Genomic DNA, 16,544 nt, shown 5'->3' on the forward strand with positions numbered 1-16,544 from the left:
TACCTCTTGTGTGTGTCACATTTTTCCTGGCAATCCACACTGGCTGAGAAATGTTCAAGGATTGGAGGAAAGCGGTGAGCTCTTGGTTCTCTGCTGGACTGGATACAGAGGCTAAGGCTCCCGAGCGCTGATCACACAGTTTCTCCACTACATCCCACTGTTGACGGTCGGGCACATATTCATAGTAGAACTCATCGTGACGGGGTGGCTTGCTTTCAGCTGCGAGGACTAGTAAAAAAAAAAAAGACCAGTTATTACCCATGGATAGACAGAAAATGAGCTTGAGATTATGTTATGTCATGTGTGCTGTTTGCATAATGGAAATGCAAAGGAGACACAAACATGTGGTCAAGTAAACAGCAGCAAACACAACATTATTATAATATACTGAAAAATATAACAAAAAGTACAAAAAGCGTCCAAAAATGTAGGGGGAAAGTACAGCTATAACAAACACACACATATTAAACAGGATTGATATACGTTTGAGAGTTACTTACCCCATAAAAAGCTTTGGAAGCAAACCTGAAATGAAATAGCATTATTTTTCAACACTAAATGACGATACTCTGTTGTATATTTGCCAAAATTATTTATTCCAATAACCCTAAAAATATAAACATCCTACATTCACAATCTATAGCCTAATAAGTAATTTTAGAGTTAATATAGAAACTATATTGCAACTTACAAGAAGTTCTAGTTTTGTCCCCTTTGACATTTGCATTCTGGAAAGTTGAAACAAGTGAGACCAGGCTGTTAGTTTAATAATAGATCCATGGCTTTACTGATGAAAGGCATAAGGCTAATATTTCTCAAATTTACCTGAAATCAGATCGGTGCACTCTCTTGAAACACTTCTCGTCATTCCAATGGCGTCCTGCAAGAGCCGCATTTAAATGGCGTTTTAGCTTCCAGTCTTCTCCCAGTCAACCAAAAGACTTCAATAAAAGATGTTTTAGCTATTGTTCCCAAGTTCGACCGTCAATGGAGGAAAAGTAGGTTTTAGCTTCTTCCAGCTGCAGTGGGAGGATGCAGTGAAGCTGATCGGAGGGTGTAGCCCAGAGTTAGAGAGGGCTGGGGCTGCCCCAGAAGGGGATAGACGGGATAGACTTTGTTTCTACCCGGATTTATATATCAACTGAACCCCGACACAACTGAACAGAAAATAAATACAGACTTGCTTAAAAACACAAAAAATAATTGAAAAAGTAAAAAAAAAGCCCCATGTGTTATTTTTTATTGTTGCCACAATAACTTTGATAAGTCTCAATCCTGCTCTTATCACTCCAAAAAAAAAACCTCCTTTTATTGTTGTTTATGTCACATATTTATTACAGTTTCTGACATTCCTGCTGTGCATTGAAGCTTTAAACATGGTAGAAGACATTAGTCCCTTTGCCTTAAAAGAAATTGTACAGCCACACGTGGGATTAAAATACCGTACCTTAATTAATACATATTAGGCACTGGGCAATATATACATGGCATAAAACAAAGTACAAACTAAAAAAGGTTAAAACATATCACTCAGACATGGAAAGAATGTGTGTACCCCTAAAAAATACAGAAGTTCGATCATTTTTTCAGTGAAACGTGATTTTAAAACATAATAAATAAACATTACACCCACCGAGGACTGCCAACTTGACCACCTGAAGGCAAAGCATAAACTACTTTACTATAAACTCTGTTTCTAACTGTACTGTGCGTCTTGGCACTATCTTTGAATGAGGCATCATTTTCTGAAGTCCTCTCTGAAGTGTCCAAGTCCCCCTCTTCTGCTGTGTGCTGTGGCCAAGATGAGAGAGAGTAGAGGGCAGAGAGAATATGATCACGCAAGGCATTTGGAGATGTAGCAGACCAGACTGCTCCTCTGTCCTCAAAGAGGCCGGCCATGAGCTCTTTGGCCCTCTTGGCTGAAGACGAGATGAGGTCTCTTTGGCTTCCAAGGGTCACATCAGTGTCTCTCCCTAAAAATAAGACGTCTTTTAAATTTGAAACACACTTACTTACACCAATAGCAGTGTAAAACTGTAGATAAATTAATAGAAAATAGAAGGGACAATGGTATGCCGTGCGATATAGCTGTTGAAATATACATGCCAACATTTGAAATCAATACCTCGAAGGGAAGTAGATACGGACGAATTCAACTGGCCAATAACTTGGTTTAGTTGGTACAGCTGGGTCACTGCAGTCCTCAGTTTCTGACAACATGAAGTGGAAGCCTCTTCTCCCAACTCCCCTTTATCATCCTTCTGTATTTCCTGTCATAATCAAAATTGAATGAGAAATTCAGCACTGCTGAGGTCAATCACCACTTTTAACTATAAATATAAAGAATTTGGTACAAAGAATTTAAACTCCATCATGATGTCTATAAACTTTTGGTCTAGTTCACCACTATATAGTTTGGAAAGAAACAGACGGCCCTGAAGGTTGAGATCTACTCAAATAAAAAGCACTGCGTAGCAATGTGTTACTGTAAGTCGTTGGTAACAAAAGATCAGAGTGTGGTGCAAAGATAAAATGTGATCAACCCTCTTAGCGCACATAACACTTAACACATAACACTTATAAATGTATTGACCTAAACTCAAAAAAATCAGTTAGATAAACCTATAGGCCAAGGCATTAAGCGAACAACAGATAAAAAGCATTTTATAACAGGGCTGCAGAGTTCACATTTTTTAAGTCAACAACCCTTTTTGTCAATCAACTCTAGCTCACAAGGTTGTAGATTCAGTTTGCCACCCACACTTAAATTGTTGATGGGCAAGATGAAGAATACGTTTGACAAAACTTACAGCAATATGATAAAGCATATAGTTCTGCAGAGCACGGGCCAAGTCAAGAGTCTTTGATTTAAGGTCTTGAAGTTCCTGCACACAGAAAGTCAACGGTAAGTAGAAATAGAAGAAAACTTTCAACATCTGTTAATCATATTGAAATCACAGATCCTGTACATCATGAGCACATACTGTAATTATGCACTGTATTTTAAATGCTGCAGCGGTAAAAAGAAAAAAAAGAAAAAAGCTGATCGTTCTCAAACTGTGGTACATGTTTCACACTCCATTTGCAACTTTAGATTTCATACATTTAATTTGTGTTTCATTTCTGCTTTATTTTGGGCCCTTTTTACACCTGGTTTAGTCCTCATTTGTTGATATCTTGATATTTGTTGATATCTCATTTGTTGATCTTGATATTTTAACCACTGGTCTAGTGGTTAAGGCTGCCGACAATTTGCTTCTGTATACCCCCACTTTTCATCCCCTTTCACCCTGTGCTGACCTGTCAAATGAAGTCTACTGGTCAAAAAATCCTTCAAAAACAAGACAATGACAGTGTCAAAACTCAAAAGCAAATCATAAAGGTTTGAATTTGGATTTGCATTGCGCTACAAATGGTGAAAAGCTATGTAGCCGCAGCTGCCAAGGGATAGAGTTATGGAAATGTAGCTGCTTTTTCTAACCACCAGTAATACACCACTTAGAAAGGTCATTCGTGCATAGTGTTCATGTTTAGGGTAAGGTGGATGAAGTGTCTCCTCTTAGGTTACGACAGCATGCACTGGTCAGAGCAGATATTGAGCCACTGGCCTCTGGATCTGTGGATTAAAACCCTAACCACTGAGCCTAGTCCTACCGGATTTCGTGGATACGCCAACTGGGCCTCTCTCAGCATTTCTTTGGTGATGTTGAGGCTCTCCTCTAAGAGGGAGTGAAATCCTTTACTGGTTCCTTTCAGCAGAGACGTGATAATAGAAGGCTAAAATAAAGAATATACATGTAAATATATATGTTCAAAACAATATTTAGAGATTCTGTCAAATGATGTAAATGGAAGGGAAGTGGTTATCCTTCTCAGCAGAGATGCAAAAGCAGCATCTACGTTACCTTGCCAGTTGCATGGGCAGAGGAAGTGTTCAGAGGCATGCCCGTCACTGCCGCCAGGTGGCAAATAACAATCAAAGCTGCATTCAGGCACTGGCTGGTCTTCCTCCGTGCCTCTGTCACCATTGACGTTATCTCAGACTCACAACCCTGCACATGAAAAGAAGATCTCGTTTTCATGCAGCATCAAGTCCGCACAAACTGACAAACAGGTTAGCATAATTTATATGAATCACAAGTATTTTTTCCTAACATAGTCTGCATGTTTGAGTGTTGAGCCATGTCACATTAAAATGCTACACATAGTGCAAGAGTAAAAATCAGGAACCAAATCTGTGTGTTTAGGTGCTGTGGCTGGGAAGGAATCTAGATTTATTCTCCATATATTCATGTGCTGTTTGGGGCTCAAGGTTGAGAATTCCCCTTGCTTGGCTATTTCCATAGACAGAGCTCAAACAGCTCAAAGCAAAGACCAGTCAATCAATCCTCCGCATTTTGATTAGCCATCCCCATGCCCAAACTGCACTCAATTGAAAATCTGTTTCCAACTGTTTTTGACTAATATATCGATGGTAAGTGCCTTGAAAAGCAAAAGTATATTATGCAAGTCGGTTGCCTGTAATGGGCTACGGTATATCTGATGTTTTACCTGTATGAGAAGCTGAAATAATCCTCCCATTTTTTTCACTTGGCTTTTAAGTTCTTCTGCAATTGTGTAGAGCAGGCCTGAGGTGGGTTTAACTGCCGCCAACCACTGCACTGTGACAAACACCGCATTCTCCATAGCTATAGCAGTCTTGACTATCCAACTTTGGGCAACCGGATTAAATGTGAATACTGTTGGAGAACACCAGAATGAGTTAGATATTGCAACAAAGCACAACAACATACAACATAATATTATAGTCTCACCATTTTCTTGGCTGTCCTCATCCAGGCAATCATACAAGTCAGAGATGGTTTGGACTGCAGTGAAAACTAGGTACAGATCAGAGACCAGTCTATCTACCATACTCTCTTCTGTGGCATTCGAACTGCGAAGGAGAGCGACCGACTGCCCGATCAGCTCCTTGCAGATTCCTGGTACAGCAGAGTCCGTTGAACTTGGTGAAGTGGATGGAGGTTTGGGACCACCCATTAACTCTGGAATAAAACAAGAAAACAAAGTAAATGAAATAAAAAAAACATACAGGCAAGCGGGAATACATCACATTACAATGAGTTGTATGTATATTTATATTTACCAGAAGATTGAGAGGTGCCGTTATGAAGACTTTGGATTGGATGAACTCTGATTTCATAAAGTTTACCAGAGATTCTCCTGCTTTTTAACAGGCTTCTACTCCTTGAGATCAAATAAAAGGAAAATGTGTAAGAAAGGTTCTCCTATTTTAAAATACTTGACAGCACGCCCTACTTGAGTGAGGAAGCCACACAAGCTATGTTTAATGTTTAATTTTACCTAGACAAAAAGAGGGTCACCAACAAAAGATTCTATCAAGGCATTTAAGCTAAACCCTAGAGACACAATAGTTATAAAAAATAATTTCAACAAAAGAAAACGTTTGAACCAATCAATTTCAGAGGCTCTCTTGCTGTTGTTAGTTTTAGTCCCATCAGAAAGTGCCAGGGCAAAACTCTTTTCATTGCATTTGGTACTTGTACTTAACACATACGATGAAAAAACAAACTTGAACTTGATACTTGAACTCTAAAATCTTTTAACAAATTCATACTTCAGATTTATATTTTTCAGGTTTTTTACATCATTGCGCATTGAGATCAAAACTTTATTTTGAGAGGGATACTGTTTGTCCTGGTTAGTACTTGGACGGAAGACCAACTGCCCTGTTCTCTTTAGTTACTGTAAATGAAAAACTACTCAAAAGAAAAAAAAGAGAGAGAGAGAGATAGGAGAGACAAACTTTGTTTGACATTGTTTTTGCATGTTGGAATGACCATTTAAAAAACCTTATAAAAAAAGTACTTTTAAATTAATGATCAGGAGTAAATCATGGAAATTTACTTGCGGCGTGAGAAAGAGGAGGTGGAGGAGGCCGATATATCTTGCTCCCACTCGTCATCAGGGTCATAAAACACATTGTCATCTTTGGAATCCTCCTAAAGAGATTAAAATACTGCTGAGATGACAAGGCATATTTAATACACATTATGCGAAAACAAAGTCTAGTAGAGTCTCCATTAGACAACCTACTCAACTAATGCATTTTGAGTAGTTAATAATTTCAACCCTTGGGACACTGATCCAGAGAGCATGGCACCAGAACTTTCCATGTTCACAATAAGTTCAGTGTTAAACTTAAGATATATATATATATAAATATGAAGTTGAAAGAATCTCTTTCAGGACAAAAGTTAAAACAATGCCCTTTTAGCAATAATGTACAGAGAGACAAACCTGTTCAAGCTCTCTCATGACAGCCATGTTGTTTTGAAATTTTTCCAGGCTCCAAAATGTGGAGATGCCAAGCTTTGTGTTTTGTACCCGAACTTGAAGCAGCTGATCATTCTCCGAGCTTTCATGCCTGAAGCAGAAGAGATGAAGTTTGTGAGTGTCAATTACATTTGTTTGTATTGCCTTTTTTACAGACTCATTTCACCTGCTGAAAACTGTACGTTTCCTCAGCTTTCCACTTATCTTATTGGCTTCTTCAATCATTAAGGACAGCTTCATTGCATCCCATTTTGGAGAAGCTACAAAACAACAATGTTTACAAACATAATTTTCAACATAGGCTAATTAGCAAACTTACCGTTTTTAATGCTTTGGTTTTCCCTTAAAGCTTTTCTCTTTTGTATTTCCTCCAGCTCTCTACTGATTTTCTTCTTCTCCGCCTCCAGGGCTTCCACGATCTTGTTTTGAGAGACACGATGTTCCTCCATTGCCTGAAGTTATAGGGTAAAAAAATAATTACAAACTTAAGAAACACCCGCAAGGCAGAAGGAAATAAACAGCAGGCATCTAAAGAGTTAAGCATTTTCCGTGGGAGCAGATGTTAAGATTTCCTGTGTGCCAAGTGTGACCTGGGTCTCCATGTGCAGCCGAAGGCGTCTCCTCTGGGTGTTAACCTCCTGCTCCAACTCCAACTTGGCCGTTTGGAGTTCTTGCATCTGGTTAGCCACCTTCTGCTGGTCCAGCTTCTGTTGATGCTTGCGCTCATTTTCAGCATGCTAAAAAACAGGTTTGTAAAAGTATCTGTACAAAATATCATTTGCACAGCAATTTAATTTATGTTTGCGCACCAGCTCTCTTTGTAGCGCTCGGATCCGATCTTCATAAAGTGCCCTTTGGTCAAACAATTCTTTTTGGGCCACCTCTTTTGCCATTTGTATTCCCTGCATCATCTCCTTTTTAGCCTTTAAATTGGCTTCCTCAATTTCAGCTTCCAGTCTGATATAAGAACAAGTGATATTCAAGTAGTATACGTACATATTTGAATGTGTGGTGCAGATATTTAAACTATTTGTATATTTTACTCACTGTACTCTTTGGGCCTCAAGCAATTCATTTTTTGCAAATTCAAAATCTTTATGCCCATCGCCTGCACCTGTCCAGCAAGAAACCCGTTTCCCTGACGCAACCTCTGCTGGATGATTAAATCGGAAGTAGTGGTCCCCTCCCAAAATCATCCGGTCACCCTGGAAACGGCACATCCACAAAGCATTATTAAATATAATCACGTATGATGACAGCTGTGAAGGAGGAGGGAATGTGGCTTACATGGTGGAGAACAGCGGATTCAGAGATGAGATTACCGTTGACAAAGGTCTTGGCATTGTCCATAGGTATAATGCTTACAACACCTTGCATGTTGTTTATGACACTGGAGAAAAAAAGTTAATTGTAGCGATAACCAGAAGTAATAAAAACAATATAATAGTTTTTTTTTTTTTACCAGTGTTGATCAGCAATCAGGGCTCCTGTCAGCTGAATATCATGGGTGGAATCAGATTTCAGTTTCCCCACGGTTGTTCGACCTTCTTTGATCATGTATAAAAGCATCTCAGACAGCTGTGGATCCTCATTTAGGTTCACCAAATTCGGAAGACTATTGTCTACTTTGAATGTAACACCAGGTTTCTGAAAACAAAATTTCAAAAATGTACCACGTACTGGAGTTAAAGTTTACATAATTGACTTTTGAAATGAACCTCCAACTGCTTGGTCTCTTCACGTTTACGGATTTCTGCTTCTTCGAGTTTTTGTCTCCATGCCCTTGACAATTAAAGAAAACAATACAGTAAGTTATAAACAAAAAGGCTTTGGTCAACAATAGTTGTTTTTAAATGTGCTATACAAATACATTTGATTTGATACGCCTAACTTCAGTAGATTAGCTATTACCCTCATTTTAAATAAATACTAAATACAAAAAGGAGGATTTTTGTGTAGGCTCTCAGTTTTCCATGAGTTATCTATTGTAGTGTGGTTTTAAGTCATCAACTGGAGTTTACAATTGGGTTTCCCTCTCATCCGAGAAGCTTGTCACGCTCATCTGAGTGTCAGTAAGTCAGAAGGATTTTTTTTCCAGCTGTCAACTGCCCAACAAGAAAGCCCATAGATCCCCATGGGTTTCTATATACAATGGCCTACAACCAGTAAGTGCACCGAGTCCACTTGGCTTGGGTATACAGATTGTTACGCTATAAAGTACCTAGATGAGGGGCTTCATTACTTACCTATTAGCCTCAACCATTTCTCTCTCTTGTTGGCAGAGTTTATTGGTTAGGGCCACAATCTCCTGCTGATATAGTCTGACCCTCTCAGGTTCGATGCCTTGCGCACTCATTTGGGCCGCTCGTAGCTTCTCCACCTCTGCCTTTAGTTCTGAAAAATAATCAAGTAGTCATTAAAAATAAACACATTTATAAAGATGTTAAAACATAGAGGGGATTTCACCAACAAGTTCACTTACAGAATATAGAGACAAGTGCTCCCCCTAGTGTTACAATATGAAACAAGCACACAACTTTTATTCATGATGCATTTCAGACAACTGAAATGCAGTGAATGGCGTTTCTATTATGTCATGAACAATATAAACCATGTAGTGCATGTGGTACTGTCTGATTGTCAAGGACTGTGACTGTAAAGTGGATTGAATGCACAGGGGAGGTTTAGAACATTGTTTACTGATTGTTATTGACAAATCATTGTCTCTAACCGGGAACAACTGACAGAAATTAGTCATTGTAAACCACCACTGTCTGCATGAGCTTAATGTCTCTGTACGCTGTGCCTTAAACAAAGATTAAAGTATAGTAAAAATGTCCCTTCCATCCAGCCAGACTAATATCACAAAAACAGGATCTCAAGAAAAGCCTACGGTTTAATCGAAAGGACAGATGAGCAGTGGATGTAAGAGCAAGCACTGCCTAGAAACAAGGAGACTAGGAGATGGAATTTGGTTGCTTGAAAGTGTTAAAGATCTCTCTTGAATGTTTAAATGGATAGCCTTGCCGAAACAACTTTTGCACTTTGTAAATTCCAAAAAGCAGCATATTTTATGTAACAAAGAATCTCACCTAAGAGGTTTATTCTATACAGAGAATGTAAGAGCTAAACTTTTCAAGGTACTTGGAAACAAAGGTTTTGCTTAAGTGTTTCTTGTACCACTCTGATATTACTGGTTTGCTATGACGTATTGGGTCCATACCTCTGATGAGTTTGGCGTTGGTATCCTCATTGACCTTGGCCACATTAATGATAGTGCGAGCCTGCTGAGCATAACGCAGGGTGCTGAGGCTTTCTTCCACATTACAAGCAGCTGGGCTGAGCGTGGCAATCATGGCCGTCTTGGAGTTACCGCCCAGACTTTCTTTTAACAGCCTAAAGTCAATGTTAGCATGTTAAATGGTTCTGACACAAACATGTTTCAAATGTATTTCACTCTAACCATGTAAGTATAGACTCTCTGTATGGTATGAAGACCTTCTTTCTGCTCAAAGCCTGCTCAGAGAGTGCGGATATGACCTTTCCAAGAGTTAAAAGGGACTTGTTGATGCTAGCACCTTCCTATAAAATAACAACAAAAAACAATAAAATTACAGCCATTTTTCCATCCATTTTCTTCCGCTTTATCCGAGGTCGGGTCGCGGGGGCAGCAGTCTCAGCAGAGATGCCCAAACTTCCTGATCCACACACACTTCCTCCAGCTGTTCTGGGGGGACCCCAAGGCGACACCAGGCCAGCTCGGAGACATAGTCCCACATAATAAAATTACATACGGTTCTAAAATCATTAAAGAGTGTCATGAAAGAAGATCTACCTTGAGCCTGTCTCCACTGGTCTTTGCAGAGTTACAGCGTTCACTGCCAGCCAGATCTATCAGGTTTATCTTACTGGTGATGCTGTGGTCATGCTCCTCCCCTTCAACCAGCTCCGTCTGTAGAAAAATCAGACATTTAACAAGAATGTCTAACAAACAGATTTGAATGAAACATATTGAAAAGTAAAAGTGGAAGTCATACTTTGGTCTGGGTCATAACTAAGGTGAAGACCGAGTGGGACCTGGAGCTCTTGTCATTCATCCCTGTGGCAGCTGTAGCTCTTTGCCTATTACCCAGCTGTAACCAACTCTAGACATGACAAGAAATCAAGACAAATAAACATAAAGTGCCAGTCTGGTTTGGTACTGGACTTTTTTTTTTTTTATCATGAATCAATTTGTTTGTAAAGATTGATTTTTTATTTTTTTACTATTCAACTCACCTGAATGTCATCATAACAGCACACGACATTTCTGTAACAAAAGTTATAAGGTCATCTCACAGGCTTTGCTTGTTGTCTGTTCAATCTTATTCTTTTTTTTTTTTATTCCGATTTTAAAATGTTTACTTACGCAGAAAGCTCTTCAACATAAGGACCATGTACTGGATGTTCTCGGACTCTCAACTGGAAAAAAAAACAAAAGAGCATCATGACTCAAAACTGTAGCAGTAAATATAATGGCATGATCGCAGATACAAATTCTGCCCATAATTGACAATATTTTGCACTCACCGGCAGCAGCCTTTGATTGGGATGGTCCCTCGTAATGAGCAGGTCATGAATCTTCTCATTGTACACTTCAAAGTAGCTCATTTGTACGTGACAGTTCACCTGATGGAAGAGTCACACAGCAATTTTTTTTTCTCATATTGTGCAGCACTAAAACAAAACAATATTTTCTTCTCTAACAAAAGCAAAATCGAAACATTTACCGAATTTTTTTTTTTTTTTTTTTTAAAAGCAAAGAGTTAAAATACCTTTTCACTTTGCATAGAGGTCAACTGAGAAAACATGTCTTCACAGAATCTTGGAATTATGCCTGCCTCATCTCCAAATCCCATCATTCTACAGAAATAATTGATAAACACACACACCCATTGAAAAATAACATGATGATAAAAGGCTATCTGTTTTTGTTTGTTTTTTTTAATAGGAAACTCACGTGTAAGACTTTCCGGAGCCAGTTTGGCCATAGGCAAAGAGGCTGGTGTTGTACCCTTCGAAGGCCCGGTTCAGGAGGGGTTTGGCTAAGGTCTCATAAATTGTCTGCTGGCTGGCAAAGACAGAGTCACTACAATCCACTGAGCAAAAGGAAAAGTCATATGTAAAGGTGTAGCTTTGCTTTGTGACTGGATGGTGGACAACAGTCTCTTGGTCTTTCATAAAAATGACCGCCTGAGCTTTCTCTGTCTTCTCCCTAAAACAAGGGAAGGGACACTTGAATGTACAATATTTGATACAAAGCGTGAATTTTCAATGAAACATCAATGCAGCTGGAGCACAGTACTAACCTGGCATTGAAAGGGCGGAGTCGAACTGCAACAGTCACAGCACTGTTTTCCATCTTTAGTGTGTCTGGCTGGTTGACCACCTCACTAGGCCGGGACAGGGGCTGTTGCAGTGCAGTTGGAGCAGGAGTAGATGTGCTTGTCCTGGCGGTGTCTCCACTTAGATGTGAAGTTGTGGTGCTTAGACTGGCCACAGAGTTTGTGACTTTGCTCACTCTGGGATTTGGAACAGGTTTTGAACTCTCAGTTTGCTGCACCCTTGACTTAGACCTTTCCAGAGTTGTAGTTCTGACATGTGGTTGTTTAGGGGCTTCCTTTGCTGCAAGCTTTTCAAACACGTCTCTCTTGGCAGCTATTTTCTCAAACGGAGTCTTCCTGGTGGGAGTTTTAAAACTTTTGGAGTCGTCTTCTAAATGTTTAACAGCTGATAACAACGGCGCGGATCCATTTGCGAACTTCGCTCGTGCGTCCACAGGATATTTACGGCCACCACTTTTTCTTCCATTGCTTTTCGCGGTTTCTTTCAAACTCACAGAGCGGAGCAAAGCGGCTGTTCTGCCGTTTGGCTCCGTCAACATTTTAGATGCTGGGGTTTGGGTACTCAACCTCGCCCCACGAGTTGCACTCTTGTCCATAGACGAGGGCGTCCTGGTTCTTCTCTGCAGTGTCAGTCTTTTCTCCACTACCGGTGTGCAGCTCTGGTTGTTTTCCACCGCGAATGTGCGTTCACTCCCGGTTTTCCGTCTCGATCTCCTCTGTAGTGTCAAACGACCACGATAAGGAGTCTGCTGCCCATTTCCGCTTTTTGACAGCGCAGCAGAGACGACATATGTTTTGTTCACTTGCCTTTCTGATGTTTTGGAAACATCGTTGTTCTCAGGATCCAGAGTTCTAGAGTTAATAGAGTCTTTTAAGGTTTCATCTCGGGTTATTGATCTTCCAGCTGACAGAAGATGATCATAATAGACCGTATGTTTTCTTGCTTGGACACTAAAAAGCGACATTGTGTAATCCGTCTTAAAAACCACAAAACAGCCTTTACAACAAGTTAGTTAGCGATCCTCCTGCAATTAACGGCATTCTCTTTTGTGGCTTTTCCAACAAATTGTGTTTCATACGCAAGTAAAGGAGCTTCATATACATACCCCGAAACAAAAAATACAGTTAAAAACTATTTAAAAAGCTATATAAATAGACTTGCGGTACGAGACCAAAACACAAAGCTGCTTGTTTATATTCTGCTCCTCACTTCCGCCTTCGCCCGCCGAGTTTTCAAACCAGTCTGAAAACTCGCCGGTGATTGGTTGAAATTGTAACAGTCTTTACGTCAGCGTGTAGGCTTGGAAAATTACAAAACCGCGAGAGGGCGACATAAACCTGGATAATGGATTCATCCATTTACAAGGCAACAAGAACATTCACTTAAAAGTCATCTTTATAATATATTATTTATAGAATGTATTTTTGTCAATTCACAGAGAAGCTGTATTTATCTCAAACCTTTGGTGGAAAGGGGGTAAGCTCCCTGGTATCTGTGTACCTGCTTTATTCCAACATGCCTTTTTTAGTCCTGATTCAGGCCAAATATCCATCATATAATCAGTTTGTGACTGCAGGTGAAACCAGGGGGAAGGAGTACAGGAAAGGCTGGATCTAGCCACTGAAGAATGAAGAGACTGTGTAATGCCTCAGAATCATGGGTGAGATGGGTCAAGTATACAGTAAATGTCCTGAAATGGAGGGGAACGCAGCGCTGATCATCTTCACAACTGCCCTATGCTAGGTGTAGGATGGAGTGCTGGCACCCAAACACACATGACGCACAAAGTCACAAACATATGAAACATGTAATGGCACAAGCCAGATTTTATTAGTTACAAATTACAAATGACAGACTGTTTATCAAACACACTTTTATTTTACTTTTTTTTATGCTTCTTTATAATGTCTATAATATTGTTCTGCGTCACCAATTTGTCATCAGACCCTGCTTTCTGTTTTGCTCTTCTTTGCTGTTCATGAAGATGTGGAGAATTAAGCAGCTGAGGAGGAAGAATTGAACCAGTGGGTTTGACTCTATTCACTACTTCCAGAAAAAGTCGTTTGTTGTTGTTATTAAGAAATGTTATAGCTGTGCCCCTGTGGCCAAGCCGACCCGCTCGTCCCACCTGAGGGAGTAAAACATGAAAATAAAGACTTTTTCATCCAATAATATAAAAATAGAAAGCGGTGCAGAACGTACCTGATGTACATACTCATCCATTGTATTTGGCATATCAAAATTAACCACAACTCTGACATTCACCAAGTCCAATCCTCTGCCTAATACACCAGTGCTGACAACGACCTCAAAGTCTCCATCCAAAAGACCCTGGAACACAATTAAAGTCAACGGCCATGTGCATGTTGTTTATTTACCAGCAACTAGGTTGATAGCATACTTAAACTGCACATGCTGTAAAAACTTTCCTCCTCACCCGAATGATGCGGTTGCGCTCCCATTGGGTCTTGTCAGAATGGATTGCTACAGCCTTTAATCCCGCCACCTTGGACACAGCCTCACACAGGAGATCTGCTCCCAGTTTACAGTCAACAAATACCACAACTGGAGGTTGGTACAGTTTACCGTCCTAAAAGATAATATATAAATGAGATATATAATAACACGTATAAAAGTTACACCACAACTAGCTATATAAAAAAAAAATCAGAAAACCACTTATTTGTTGCACATTTTTCTGTTGTTTTGTAGCACTTAAACATTTTACTGCAAATATAAAGTGTGGTCTAAATAAAATACATTTTGTACATTTTTGTGCCATTGCTGATTTCCAAACTGTTTCGGTTTGGTCAAATCTACTATGTGTGCATTCCCTGTGGGGAATTGCTGTTGAGCAAGATATTGGACTATACAAAAACAAGGCAAAAAAACAACAACACAACTGAGTAACTAATAACACATTAATTATATTAAGATAAGAACTACTCACATGAAGAATGTCAAATAGCTTCTTCTTCTTGGAAGGTTCCTCTACCCACAATAATATCTGTCTGACATTGGCACAGGGTTGGTTTTTCTCCCCAACTGAAATTTGAATGGGGTCTTGAACCAGTCTTGTAGCAAGCTCTTCTGTCCCTGTTGGAATAGTAGCTGATACTAAAAGAGTTTGATGATGCTTAGGGACATGCTCCAAGACCTCCAGCACCTGCTGTTGAAATCCCATTTTCAACATAGTATCAACCTAAAAAAAAAAAAAAAACATGCTCTGTGAACACTTATCAAATACTGACTGACTACATTGTAAATGTTATGTAATGATGATAATAATATGTGTCATACATAACATATGGTGTAAAATATTTATAGACATCTGTAAGTCAGCTAAAACAATCCTTTGCACTATTTTTGTTTGTGTGTGTCTGGTCTTTATTTAATTCAGAGTGATTACTTCGTCAACAACGATAATGTCCACTGTGTCCAGCATCACTGCTTTTTGCTTGATAATCTCAATTAGTCTTCCTGGGGTTGCTATGGCAATCTAAAAACACACAATGTCATTTAAAAGGGTTTTAATTGAGTAAAATCTCATGTCTGCCTGATGCGGAGCTGAATACTGTACCTTGATAGTACTTTTCAGGCGATGGAGCTGTGGAGGGAGTGGCATACCACCAACCAGCAGGGCAGTCCTCATGTTTGGGAGACCGAATACCAGTTCTTTAGTTTGTTTCTCAATTTGAATGGCCAACTCCCTGGTGGGGGTCAGAATTAGAGCCACAGGACTACTTGCAGAATGTTTTTTTTTCTGAAACATAATCCAAGTCATGAACATTCAGAACGGATCGAGTATTACAGACTACATCATAGTCTCTATTATACAAATTTGTGAGTAAAATGTAGCATGTACCTTGAGTCCCTTCATTATCACAGGTAGCAGGAAGGCCACAGTCTTCCCAGATCCCGTGTCAGCAGTTGCAATAACATCTCTGCCATTGAGACCTACAGGCACCATCTGCATTTGGATTGGCGTTGGAATCTCATAGCCAGCCTTCTTCAGGTTGGCAGCAAGAGTCACGGGGAAGTGGCAGTGCTCAAATTCAACTACTGGCCTCATGACATCTCGTCCCTTGGTACTGATGCCCAGCTCCTGGTGTATACGCTTTACCTGTTCCTCAGTCAGGCCTGATATGAATAGGTCTTCCTTGTATGAATATTCAGGCTCAGAGGCACCTGCAGTCCCAGCATTGCTAACAGGCTGATTGTGACATGTCTTCTCCTCTCTAAATTCACGATTAAAGACATCTCCCCCAGTTCCCATTCCCATTTTAGCCAAATGATTGGCTTTGCATTCAAGGCTGCAAACATCATTGTCAGTACTGTCGCAGATATACTCCCCATAGCGACCACATATGACACAAACAGGTTCCCCGGGCTCTGGCCACCTCTGGCTCTTCTTGAATGACTTCACAGGTTCGTCCTCGTCGTCGTCTGTATCTTGCAACCAAGACTTCTGCTTGGCTTCAACCTGTACCTCTTGGTCACAAGCTTCATCACTTTGAACATGTGTACCTGAGGTGTCTGTAGTCCCTTCCTCTTCAGCTCCCTTACTTTTCTTCTCTAAAACAACGTTTGAACACTCACCGGGTCGTTTCACTTTGACAGATCTAGGCATAAACATTTTGTATCACTCAGTATCCGCTTGAAAGCTTGAATTAATACATTAATTTGGGGCTATGGCTGCAAAGCATCGTCGTCAACTCTGCCAAATCCTCACAAACAGTGGCGCACACTGATGACGTAGGTCTACTGATAGGGAATTGTAGTCCGTAAGCGATCAGCTGTTA

General features: G+C 40.0%; 3 protein-coding genes across 3 annotated transcripts in view; all 3 read right to left on the reverse strand.

The window, feature by feature from the left end:
• LOC306977276 (adhesion G protein-coupled receptor D2) overlaps positions 1–1,037 on the reverse strand; it is a 58,961-nt gene extending 57,924 nt beyond the window's left edge. Inside the window, exons 1-4 of the mRNA XM_079575513.1 lie at positions 826–1,037; positions 692–728; positions 501–525; positions 4–228 (exon numbers count right to left, since the gene is read on the reverse strand). Of these exons, the coding sequence (XP_079431639.1) occupies positions 4–228; positions 501–525; positions 692–727 (286 nt within the window). The 5' untranslated portion in view covers position 728; positions 826–1,037. The remainder of the gene's footprint in view (positions 1–3; positions 229–500; positions 526–691; positions 729–825) is intronic.
• Positions 1,038–1,399: 362 nt separating this feature from the next.
• Positions 1,400–12,706, reverse strand: kif14 (kinesin family member 14; the record flags this gene model as incomplete). Its single annotated transcript, XM_079575292.1, has 29 exons — positions 1,400–1,973; positions 2,126–2,270; positions 2,811–2,885; positions 3,655–3,777; positions 3,906–4,052; positions 4,552–4,739; positions 4,815–5,045; positions 5,147–5,247; positions 5,929–6,023; positions 6,322–6,448; positions 6,524–6,617; positions 6,677–6,809; positions 6,948–7,094; positions 7,167–7,314; positions 7,405–7,562; positions 7,645–7,747; positions 7,820–8,004; positions 8,076–8,139; positions 8,604–8,751; positions 9,581–9,753; positions 9,821–9,939; positions 10,193–10,309; positions 10,395–10,502; positions 10,636–10,666; positions 10,766–10,818; positions 10,927–11,025; positions 11,172–11,259; positions 11,357–11,611; positions 11,706–12,706. 29 exons carry the CDS (start codon positions 12,704–12,706, stop codon positions 1,624–1,626), a joined length of 4,806 nt encoding a protein of 1,601 aa, XP_079431418.1. The 3' UTR covers positions 1,400–1,623.
• Positions 12,707–13,567: 861 nt separating this feature from the next.
• On the reverse strand, positions 13,568–16,474 carry ddx59 (DEAD (Asp-Glu-Ala-Asp) box polypeptide 59). Its single transcript, XM_079575346.1, has 7 exons — positions 15,608–16,474; positions 15,323–15,505; positions 15,152–15,241; positions 14,693–14,944; positions 14,180–14,332; positions 13,945–14,073; positions 13,568–13,870 (listed from the first exon to the last, which is right to left on the reverse strand). Exons 1-7 carry the CDS (start codon positions 16,376–16,378, stop codon positions 13,622–13,624), a joined length of 1,827 nt encoding a protein of 608 aa, XP_079431472.1. The 5' UTR covers positions 16,379–16,474; the 3' UTR covers positions 13,568–13,621.
• Positions 16,475–16,544: the final 70 nt, after the last annotated feature.

This window comes from Gobius niger (assembly GCF_951799975.1).
Source record: "Gobius niger genome assembly, chromosome: 17".
In the NCBI taxonomy this organism is placed as follows: Eukaryota; Metazoa; Chordata; class Actinopteri; order Gobiiformes; family Gobiidae; genus Gobius; species Gobius niger.

Bases quoted from the DNA above. Each gene is read 5' to 3' on its own strand.
- ddx59 (XM_079575346.1), bottom strand. From the start codon at position 16,378: ATGTTTATGCCTAGATCTGTCAAAGTGAAACGACCCGGTGAGTGTTCA. The intron at 14,333-14,692 runs GTGAGTAGTTCT...ATTATCTTTTAG, and splicing joins AGCTATTTGACATTCTTCAT to GACGGTAAACTGTACCAACC. The intron at 14,074-14,179 runs GTGAGGAGGAAA...ATTGTGTTCCAG, and splicing joins AGCGCAACCGCATCATTCGG to GGTCTTTTGGATGGAGACTT.